Here is a 12,486-nt window from a genome sequence, read left to right as displayed (position 1 = left end):
TTAAGTGGTTCAAAATACCTAAACATTATCATCACGAAAACTATCATTTATCCAGGGCCTACAACATGACTTGCACTTATAATTATTAATCTTCAGAATAATTTTGCAGGTAAGAGTCATATCTATTTTATAAATAAATGTAAACTGAAAAGTTACATCATAGCTTGCTCTGGGCCATGAAGCAAATAATCTGGCCTATTAATTCAGACTCTAAAGCAAGGCCTTTCTACTATATAATGTCATGTTTCATGAATATGATCTATATATTATTAGACATTCACCTTAATGGAGTCTTATGCAAACTAAACATTGGTCAGCATTGGTCAAACATTGGACAAAGGAATATATTTTTAAAATCTAACCTTCAAATGTCCTTCGCCTGTGAGGAATTCAGAGTAGCCAGCATCAGTGGCCAGCAAACCTACAAACTGCATGCTGGGCCGTTGCTGAATAAAAGCTTCAACAGCTTTGTCTGTCACATGCTTCCTCCCAGAAACATCCAAGGAGACGAGGTTGGGCAGGATGTCCTTTTGTTCTAATAACCGAAGAGCTATGTCCGATGTAAACTGTTTATCATCTGAAATATCAAGATGATTCAGATGTCTTAGTTCTCGAACAACATCCAGTATCTGGGTAGTTGTCATTTTTAAACATTTCAAGTGATGCATGGTTAGAGACTTGAGTCGGTCTTTGCAGGCCAGCAGAGCCGTGATGTCTGTGATTGAGGTGTTGGAAATATCCAGGCTCTCTAATCTTGGCAATGAGGCAACTTCAGCCAGGTCTTCATTGTAAAAGAGAACATTGGTGATGCTTAATGCTCGAAGGCCAGAAAGTCGGCTAAAGCACCGCTCATAAGGATCTTCGAGAGAGAGAGTTAATGAGTTCAGCACGAGGCACTGGAGATTTTGCTGGATCCATTTGTTACTGCCAAGCCCACTGATGATGTCTGTAATTGTGATGTCAGCATTCACACCTGTGGCATCAAGTTCCACTAACTTGTGGTGGCAGAAGGCTTTCCGGAAAGCAACAGCAGAGATCTTGGCTTTGCGAATGCAAGCTCGTTTTAAGCGCATCTGGTTGCCCCTAAAAATACCTACAGTTGCATCATTCAGGAGACCTAGGGAAAAATAAGCAGTACTTTAACTTCAAAAAATGGTTTAAGGATAGCTAAAATTTCCAGCATACTTTACACTTTCGAAGTAACAGTATTTCATTTAATAAACATAACAATTCAGTGAGTTAAGAATGTGATTGTCTACAATTTATAGATGAGTAAACTGGGGTTCAAAAAAGCGGTCTTCTAAGAGCACAGAAATAGTAAGTGGCAGAATCAGGACTGTGTTAGGCATTACTGATATTCACTAATATCTGGTTCTCCTCCCATTACTGGACACCTTTTCCAACCTACCCTTGGATTTAGATAGGGCTACATGCCCAGTTCTAGCCAAAGGTATACCAGATCCAAGTACAAAAGTATCATGAAAGCAAAGAAAAGGAAGTAATTTACCATGCCTGGAGATCTGAAAAAGACTCCATGGAAGAGGTGATACTTGAGAAGGTCTTTCAAAGATGAAGGGAACAATTCAAAGACAGAGAAGGAAAGTGAGGGGAATTTAAGAAGAATACAGGGGAAAACCTATATATGAGTGAGAAGAGAATATGGTCGATTTCTAGATTTACGTATGGAAGTGGGAAGAGACAAGGAGTAAGGCTAGATCACAGAAAGGTCAAGAGAAGAAAGCAGGCTAGCTAGAGATCCTGGGACACAAAGACCTACACGGTGGAGTTCCTGGTTTTTTTTCCCTGTACCATAATTGGGAAATACCAACAAGCACACACAAAAACAGCCCCTCCCCCGCCAGGGCCACAAAATCTGCTCACTCCGGCCAAAGCACCAGGAAAAGGGCAGCCTAGCAAGGGTAAATGTTCTTGCTCCCCACTTGACTTCTGCTGACCCCGAGACTTAGCGCTCCTCTTTATGGCTATGCAGGAGATTGGTGTCCTGGCTCCTCATTAGGTCTCTGGTGTTTGACTGAAGTAAAGTGATGACTTTATCTCACCACATTTGCTGATGTGGATGAGGGTGTTGGAGACATAAACAAAAACCTCACCCTCATCCACACCAGCAAACGCCAAGAGGGGAACCTAGACTTTCACTCCTGCTATAACTAGTTGCCACAGTCTCCCCACAGAGAAGTGTTAGGAGAAGGCCGAGCATGGAGCCAGGACTTCCACATCCATCTGGTAGTAATCAGGTGCTTCTCCCTTTCTGAGCTGGGGTGGTATCAAAGGAAGCCTAGTGGAGAGCTGAGACTTCATCACTGCCTAACAGTAAGTAATGAGGTCACCTCCCTACAACATGCTGTCAGTGGAGGCCAAATGAAGAAGAGAAATGAAGTACTCACACGGCTCTCAGCTAGAGAGGTTATCAGTAGCGAACTAGTGGGGAGAATGCCAATCTCCTGCATAGCAGTAATGAGTAATCAGAAGCACTAAGTCTCAGGTGTCAACAGAAGTCAAGTGGGGAACAAGAACATTTACCCCAGTCTGGCAATAACAAGGCAGTGCCTCCACACTGCTAGAGTGGAGGCAGAGACACAAAGTCTCCTAACACAATATCCAAAATGTCCAGATTTCAATAAAAACTCATTCATCATACAAAGGACCAGTAAGATCTCAAAGTGAAAAAAAGACTATAGACGTTAACACTAAAAAATCGGAAATGTTAAAATTATTTGATGAAGGTCTTAAAGGAGCCATCATAAAAATGCTTAAGTGTGCAATTACAAACAAGCTTGAAACAAATGGAAAACAGAAAGCCTCAAAAAAAGAAGCAGAAGTTATAAAGAAGAACCAAAGGAAAATTTTAGAATTGAAAAATACAATAATGGTTGCGTTCAACAACAGAGTAAAAGGAACAAAGGAAAGAATTAGTGAAGTAAAAGATTTTTTTAAAAACGGAAATTACCCAAATCTAAAGAACAGGGGAAAAAAAACAGACTTAAAAAATATTTGAACACAGCTATTTGTCGCAGAAAGAATGGAGGAATAGGGCACGGTTGAAAAAGTATTTGAAGAAATCATTGCACACACCTATTAAAATGGCTCAAATTAAAAAATAGTAGTAACACCAAATGCTGGCAAGTATGCAGAGAAACTGAGTCAGTCTTATACTGGTAAGAGTGTAAAATGGCATCGCCATTCTGTAAACAATGCGGCAGTTTTTAAAAACCTAAACGTGCAACTACAATAGGACCCAACAGTAGCACTCCTGGGCATGTACCCCAAAGAAATGAAAACTTATGTTCACATAAGACCTGTCCATGGATGACTACAGCACTACAATATTCATACTTGACATTACATTCTTAATAGTTAATAGTTAGATATTATATTAATAACAGCTAAACAACATTATCTTTTTAGATGGTAAAATTCTTATTCTGATTCCTAGATCTTATACACACATTTCCTGGAAAATTTTTAGCACTGAGATAACAGATACAGTGAGCAAAGAGTATGACAAGAGAATTATAGAATCAAGTAAGTAAAACTCTTTAGTATCAGGCTTATTTTAATAAGGACTGCTACCAATATCATTAATCCTTTGAATTAAGTAAATAAGTAAAATTTTTAAAATAAATTATTTTCTAAAATCATTGCACTATTAGAAGACTTATATTAGCAATTTTGAAGGCATTCATAAGGAATTCCCTAGCAGTCCAGAGGTTTTTCTTTTGCAGTATTATTAGCAGTATCCACTCCTGACTATTTGAAGGTGGATATGAGTTCTATAAAGAGATTAAATAATTTGTGCATGTGATGAATAAGACAGGTAATCACCTGGCAGAAACACAAATGGGGCAGCACACTGTTTCTCTCGACCCTCACTTTCCTCATTTGAACTCAGTTTGAAGAAAACTGGTAGAAAACACATTCTGATCAAGCATCTAGCTTTCCAAAGACATACTCTGGAAGACAATTATTTAGTTGCTAATGCTAAGTCGCTTCAGTCGTGTCCAACTCTGTGTGACCCCATAGACGGCAGCCCACCAGGCTCCTCCATCCATGGAATTTTCCAGGCAAGAGTACTGGAGTGGGGTGCCATTGCCTTCTCCGATTATTTAGTTATATGTACTTAAAAACTACTTTCATTATTTTATTCATATAAAGCATTCACCAGTGCCCATTATATAATAAGCATTCAACAAATGTTAGCTGCTATTATTAATCAACAATAGTTATATTTCAAAAGGAATCTGGGGAAGTTAAAACTTCAGTTAACATTTACTCTTTTGATTTACAAAACTAGTTATATGTAGAAATATTTAAACTGAACTTGCTAAGTGTAATCATTAAATTGAGACCAGAAAGAAATGGTAGCACTAGCATAATCTTTTAAATCTCATTTGTAAGGGATCTTTAACTTAAATGTGGATAGTACCTATTGAAATTTACACTCATTCCTTCAGTAGGTTGAAAGAATCCAAAGACTACAGACTTGAGCAACTTTAGTGAAAACCAAGGAATGCAGACATCTTCTTCCTCCCACCCTTCCTTCGAATGCACTATCTGCATTTGTGTGTGCTCTCTCTTCTGTTTCTCTCTCTCTACAGACACACACACACACACATATATCAGATAATGGGATATACTTTCACTGTGACTTTAAGTATATATAATAAATTTATATATTTGTATATGTGTGTTCACTTGCTCAGTCGTGTCTGACTCTTTGCAACTGGCATGGACTATAGCCCACCAGGCTTCCCAGTCCATGGAATTTTCCAGGCAAGAATACTGGAGTGGGTGCCATTTGCTCCTCCAGAGGATCTTCCCAACCCAGGGACTGAACCGAGTTTCCTGCATCTCCTGCACTGGCAGGTGGATTCTTTACCACTGAGCCACCTGGGAAGTCCCTTATTGTCCCTATATTTAATATTTAATAAAATATAACAACTATAAACATATTTGAATGTATGTGTGGGTATGTGACTTGTTATTTAAAGTCACAACAAAAGCGTATATACCATTATCAGCCATCCAGGAGCAAGAATACCTCTAATGTAGGAGTAGGAAGGTTGTGTGGCAGTGAAAAGAAAACAGATTTAGAATAAAATAGATCTGCATTTGAAACAGGACTCTATCATTTACTAGCAGTGTGACTCTTATTAACCTCAGTTTCCTTATCTGTATATGAATAGGATAAAAATACCTACCTTATAAGTTTTTGAGAAAATTCAAGAAAAGTATAAACTGCCTGGCATTAATATTACATGGAAGAGGCAATTAATAAATGATAATTATCACTATTGCCATATTTATTCTATTTTATAGTTGTGGAAAAAACTGTATTTCTTACTTGTAAGAGTTTACATACCCTAAATATATAAAAGGATTGAATCTCTTTCAACTTAGAACTTGCACATAGGTAACAAAATTATCAATATACTGTGCATAATCAGAATTTCACAGATAAATCTTTTACAATTTATTTTCAGAATGTTTCTGAAGACAGAAGTAATATATTAGCTATGATTTCTGTTTCAAAGATCAAAAGCATAAACTAATTTTTCCATTATAACATTTATTGATTTTCTTGCTGCCAAATAACACTGTAAGGTATTTTAGACCAGCAGACTTCCAAACTGCTATTTTGGGAGAGAAGTTATTTTCACCATGCGAACAGCTTCTCATAAAACAAAATAGAAGAAACAAACACAAAAAAGGACTTGCCAGGTTAGAAAAGAAAATGCTTATTTAAATTTTACCATAAGTAGCAAGGTAGGCAAAAATAAATGAATTCCTTTTCTTCAATTAGGCTTTTCTGTTATTGCTATGAAAATAATTAAATGGCCACAGCAGTACTTCAAAACCCAATGCTAATTAAAAGGGCATAATTTTTGTTTCCTCTGTTTATTTATTACCATGAAAAGCCATGGTCTGAAGTAGCCGATCAGCCACCTCCTGTGGGAATACTCCAGGTTCCTGCAGACACAATGTTCCATCTTGTCTTGCTGAGCAGAACTTCTCAAGGTGAGTAGTCAGGAAATTCAAGCAGATATCAAGTAAGGAATAAGGAGATGCCTCCTCCTTGGATCCCAGGAAGAAACAAAGGGAAAACCAAAGCCAACAAGTTAGTTTCCAGAAAAGTAGAGAACAAAAGATTCATTTACTTGCTCAACAAGTACTTTTATTCAAGCGTCTACCATGTGCAAGATACCATGTTAGGCAGTGGGAATACAACATATGATCCATGTTATCAAGAAGCAGGAGAAGAGAAACATTTAAACACATTTTTACTAAAAGTCTATTAAATACTATAGTTTAGGATATATTGGGTATTCATGTAAACATACAGCAAGGTATCCTAATCAGTCAAGGATGGTTAGGGAAGATGGCACAGCAGATTAATCTTCCTAAATTACCATCCCAGGACACTCTACTGCTCAAGACATCAGTGGGATGCATGGGCCTGAACACAAAAGAAAAAAATCTTATATTGTTAGACTGATGATGCCCGAGTCCTTCCAAAATCTAGCCCCAATTTACTTTCCAACTTGACCTCCCACAAAATTCCCATCCCAACCTAACAGTTCAAATATGATCAGTTTATTTGGAGGAAAGAATGTGCTATAGGTGTTACCCTCAAAATAGAAAAAGGTTAACCCAGTTATTCCAATCTGAGGAATATAGAACTAATCAAATAAGCACAAAGATTTAAGTATAAGGGTTTTGATTACAGAAATAAATACACCTTAAGGTCCCTAATAACAGTAATATAACTAAAATATAATTATAGCAGCTACCATCCATTAGGTGCTTTCTGTATGAGTCTGCTGAGAGTTTAACATAAACTATCCATTATTTCAGTCATTCCTCACCCCTACTTTACTAAGTAGTGAAGCATTATTTTCATTTTTGCATAACTGACAACTGGCTCAGAAAAGTAACATCTAAGTATTCTACACATGGTAACTGACAAAGTGTAACTTCAAATTTAAAACTGACTTAGGGGGGCTTCTCTGGTGGTCCAGTGGATAAGACTCCGAGCTCCCAATGCAGGCAACCCAGGTACAACCCCTGCCACAACGAAGACCTGATGCAGCCAAATAAATAAATAAAAATATCTTAAAAAAATATGACTCAGGAACACAACTCTTAATCATATGAAATTGATACTATACACGTGACATTTTAATGGCTGAATAATATGCAGCCATTAAAAATTATAATTCAGATATATTACTCAAATACAAAAATATTCATAATACAAGGTAAGTTTTTTAAAATACAGTTTATAGAACTTCCTCAACCTGATAAAAGTCATCCATTCATTCTGATTCATTCCTATTCATGGATCAGAAGTTGTTTTTTTTTTTTTTCATGTGGCAGCGAGTACTATCAAACTCCAGTCATAGAGGCAAGCCCTACTGGTGTTAGCGAAAATCCTGCCATTAATATAGCACACTTCCGACACTCAGCAGTTCAGAAGATAATATTTTAAAATTGATCTACAGATTCAGTACAATCCCTACCAAAATTCCAGCTTCTTTTTTTTCAGAAATTAACAAACTGATCTAAAATTCATATGGAAATACAATGGACCTAGAATAACTGAAACAATCTCTGAAAAGAACAACAAACTTGGAAGACTCACACGTGTCAGTTTTAAAGCTTACTATAAAGCTACAATAAACAAAGCAGTATGGTACTGGCATAAAAACAGACACATAAATCAACGAGATAGAACTGAAAGATCAGATCAGAAATAAACTCTCATATTTATGGTCAGTTGACTTAAACAAGGCTGTCAAGACAATTCAATGGGGGGAAAAAACAGGCTTTTCAACAAACAGGACTGGGATAATTGGACATCTACATGCAAAAGGATGAACATGGGGTCCTTCCTCATAGCACATATAAAAATTAACTCAAAATGGATCAAAGGCCCAAAGGTAAAAGTTAAAACTATTAGGTTCTTAGAAGAAAACTTTGGGATAATCCTTCCTGACTTTGAATTGGTGAATGACTTCTTAGATATAACATCAAAAGCACAAACAACCAAAGAAAAAAGCAGATAAACTAGACTTCATAAAACCAAAAAGACTTTTGCATCATGGTCATCATCAAGAAAGTGAAAAGAAAATCCCAAAAAATGGGAGAAAATATTTGCAAATCATGTATCTGTTAAGGGATTTGTATCTAGATTATACAAATAATTCTTACAACTCAATTATAAAAAGACAACTCAAAGACAGGCAAAAGTCTAAACGGACATTTCTCCAAAGAAATACAAATGACCAAGAGTCACATGAAAGACACTCAACATCATTAGTTACCAGAAAAATGCAAATAAAAATTACAAAAAGTAATATCTCACACTTACTATTAAGGCTATAACCAAAAGACAGATAAAAACAAGTGTTGGTGAAGATGTGAAGAAACTGGATCTCGCGTACCCTGTAAGTGGAAATGTAAAATGGTACAGCCACCTTGGAAAACAATCTAGCAGGGGCTTCCCTGGTGGCTCAGTGGTGAAGATTCCTGCCAGTGCAGGAGACATGGGTTCAATCCCTGGTCTGGGAAGATCCCACGTGCTGCAGAGCAACGAAGCCCATGCACCACAACTATTCAGCCTGCCCACTAAAGCCCAGGAGACTCAACTGCTGAGCCCACATATCACAACTACTGAAGCCGTGCACCATAGAGCCTGCAACAAGAGGAGCCACCTTAATGAGAAGCCCAGGCACCGCAACTAGAGAGTAGCCCCTGCTCTCCACAACTACAGAAAAGCGCAACAGCAATAAAGACCCAGCACAGCCAAGAATAAATAAATTGAAAACTTTTAACAATCTAGCAATTGCCATATAACCTTGCAATTCCACTAAGCATATACTTAAGAGAAATGAAAACGTAAGTTACACAAAACTTGAACATAAATGTTTACAAAAGCTTTATTCATAATAGATGAAAAGTGGAAATGGCCTAATATCATCAACTTATGAGTGGATAAATAAAATATGGTATATTTACACAATGGAATACTATTCCATTGTTTTCTGGAATCACAGATGGATCTCAAAAACATTATACTAAATGAAAGAAGTCAGTCACAAAAGACCATATAATGCAGAATTCCATTTATGTACAATGTCCAAAATAGGCAAATCTGTACAGAGAGAAAGATAGGTGGATCTTGATGAAAGTGAAAGTGGAGAGTGAAAAAGTTGGCTTAAAGCTCAACATTCACAAAACGAAGATCATGGCATCTGGTCCCATTACTTCACAGGAAATAGATGGGGAAACAGTGGAAGTGTCAGACTTTATTGTTTTGGGCTCCAAAATCACTGCAGATGGTGACGGCAGCCATGAAATTAAAAGACGCTTACTCCTTGGAAGAAAAGTTATGACCTACCTAGATAGCATATTCAAAAACAGAGACATTCCTTTGCCAACAAAGGTCCGTCTAGTCAAGGCTATGGTTTTTCCTGTGGTCGTGTATGGATGTGAGAGCTGGACTGTGAAGAAAGCTGAGAGCTGAAGAATTGATGCTTTTGAACTGTGGTGTTGGAGAAGACCCTTGAGAGTTCCTTGGACTGCAAGGAGATCCAACCAGTCCATTCTGAAGGAGATCATCCCTGGGATTTCTTTGGAAGGAATGATGCTGAAGCTGAAACTCCAGTACTTTGGCCACCTCATGCGAAAAGTTGACTCACTGGAAAAGACTCTGATGCTGGGAGGGGTTGGGGGCAGGACAAGAAGGGGACGACAGAGGATGAGATGGCTGGATGGCATCACTGACTCGATGGATGTGAGTCTGAGTGAACTCCGGGAGTTGGTGATGAACAGGGAGGCCTGGCGTGCTGCGATTCATGGGGTCGCAGAGTCAGACACGACTGAGCGACTGAACTGAACTGAACTGAATGCAGATAATAATAATGCCTACTTCATAAAGTTGTTGTGAGGACTCAATGAGATAAATAGGATCAAAAGTACTCAGAATAATGGCAGTATGTCTGGAAACACAGCTTGCAAGGGTCAGAGTCAGGATTCAGACCCAGGAAATGTAGCTCCAAGAGCCTATGCCCTTATCCAGCATAATATACTATCTTTCAACTTTATATGCAAATTCTAAATTTGTTATCTCACCTGATACTGAAAGCAGTTATGTGAACAAGGAAAATCATCTCCATTTAAAGAAAAACAACAGAGAGGTTATATATATCAAGCCAGTGACAAAACTAGAACCGTACTCAGGTTATCTGAGATCTCCTCCAAAAACTCTACTGCCATCTGTGATTCCCCAAATTCCAGTATTTTAGCTAACACAGAAGTATTGAGAGATCAGTAATTTTAATTTTATTTATTTTTTTTTTTTTGGCTGCATCAAGGCAAGAGTTCCCCACCCAGGGATTGAACCTGGCCTATGGTGAAAAATGAAAGCGCCTTCTAACCACTAGGATTTCCAGGGAATTCCCTTTATTTCTAAACAGACAACAGCAGCACAGGACAAAGAAAGGATAAAGCAGAAGCTGAAATTCGGTGTCTATTAACAATTCATTTCTTGAAAATTCCTGCTCAGGGAGATTTTCCCCTTCCCCAACTAGGCACACTCCAGGCAAGGCAAAAACAAAGCTCCTACTAGGAAAAAAGCAGGAGGGAGAGAAGGTCAAGTCTGATTTCGTTTGGATCATAAGGTAACCCACACAGTTCAAAGACTAAATTTCTAGGAAGAACAAACGAGAAAGTTCTTTTTAAGTAATTGAAATGGCTTCTACTCCCTCTGGACCAATCCAACCCTTCACTGCGTAGCTTTTATCCTATAACTCTTCTAAAAAAAAATCCAAAGGTTCCGTATCATCCATAACCATAGTTCTCATGCTTGGAACACATTTTAAGAGGCTCCCCAGCAGGAGTGTGCCATGGGATTAAAACTACAGTATTAACTTGACATTTTTTTTTTTAACTAAAGAAAACAATTTTATAGAATAGATAAATGAACTTCATAAATAAATAAATGGAATGGGCTATATGGTTTAACTGTATTTCCAAATATTACCTTGTTTTTTGGTAAAGCTTAAATATTTGCTGGGGCCCCCTGGGGACTAGGTTCTGGATGGAGGGGCCCTGTATTAAGCATAGCACTATAAACACAGGTGGAGGGGAAAGAAACCCGGGTGAGTGTGTTTAGAACATCAAACACACTCAAAGATTATTTGAGGGGATAAGAGTATGGGAGGTTGGGGTAAACGGAACCAAGTTATTAACTAATAAATAAAAATATTTTTGTACTGAAACAAATATATTAAGTAAAAGGCAAAAACTGCATGAATTTTAAGATAAAACACAAAATTACCAAGAAATTACTATCTGTAACACTGGTTTCAAGTAAATCCCTTTTCTATCTCCCAGGAAATCAAGTTTCCTCTGCTGTAGGAAGTTGGAAAAGAGACCTAGAGGATAAAATATAAACATTACAGCAAGGTATTCAAAATCTTTACTAACTGGCTCCAGCCTTCCTTTCCAGCCTCATTTTCTACTGTTTCCTTTTCCCTCTAAACATGTTACTAGCTAGATACACTAAACTGAATGTTCCCTAATGCAACCTACTATTTACCATCTCTTCCTAAGCAGTGTATCGAGCATTTTCACATCTCTGAAACGTTTTTTAGATGAGTCCTTCTCTGTGGCAAAACTGACACATCATTTAGCAATCAGTCAAACCTCACTAGTTCTATGATGCCCTTCCTAATCTCCAGGGCAGAATTAATCTGACTCAGCACTTGGGAGATTAATTTGCACCATTATCTATTAGCTACTATGTATTGAATGACAGCTGTGTGGTGACAGGCACAATCCAGCAACTTTATATATACATTTGCAATCTTCAAAACAACCTGCTTTGAACAAAATAGGTAAACTAAGGCTCAGAAAGATTAATTTACTGTGAAAGATAAAAGAGCCAGCAGAAGGCAGAGCAAGAATAAAAATTACAAGAGCTATCATTGTAGTGACAGAGTGCGGGCGCGCGCACACACACACACACACACACACACACACTTTTCATGAAACACTGTCTCTGATTCTGGTTCACAGCTCTTTAGATACATGAGCTCTTTGAATTTCTAGGTCCTATGAATCAAGCACCATTACAATACACATTTTAATGAGGAAACTGAGGTTTAGATTAAAGAAAAAAATATATAGATATACACACACATGGCCAGCATGTTAATAAACTGGAACTCCAACTAAAAAATGAGGCCAAACCTATATTTTCAAGCTCTTAAACCACTATACTATAATATCATAATCATAGGGCTTTATTTGTTCATATACGCTATGTACTATATACAATAAACTATGCTAAGTACATTACATATTTAATTTCATTTCCTTATTAAAACTGTACCAGTATCCCCTATTCTATGAAGATGAAGACACTGAAACTTAAGGAGTTATTAATCTGCCACGATGATACAG

General features: G+C 37.5%; 1 protein-coding gene across 2 annotated transcripts in view; it reads right to left on the bottom strand.

Annotated features, from left to right (window-relative positions):
* The window catches only part of ZYG11B (zyg-11 family member B, cell cycle regulator), a 71,789-nt gene that overhangs the window by 40,171 nt on the left and 19,132 nt on the right, over positions 1-12,486 (bottom strand). The window contains exons 2-3 of one of the 2 annotated variants that reach the window (XM_018044216.1): positions 5,928-6,093; positions 363-1,117 (exon numbers count right to left, since the gene is read on the bottom strand). In XM_018044216.1, coding sequence (XP_017899705.1) covers positions 363-1,117; positions 5,928-6,093 — 921 coding nt within the window. The remainder of the gene's footprint in view (positions 1-362; positions 1,118-5,927; positions 6,094-12,486) is intronic. The other variant, XM_018044224.1, reaches the window with a different exon arrangement.

This window comes from Capra hircus, chromosome 3 (assembly GCF_001704415.2).
Source record: "Capra hircus breed San Clemente chromosome 3, ASM170441v1, whole genome shotgun sequence".
NCBI lineage: Eukaryota > Metazoa > Chordata > Mammalia > Artiodactyla > Bovidae > Capra > Capra hircus.
This window is presented reverse-complemented; position numbering and strand designations above follow the sequence as displayed.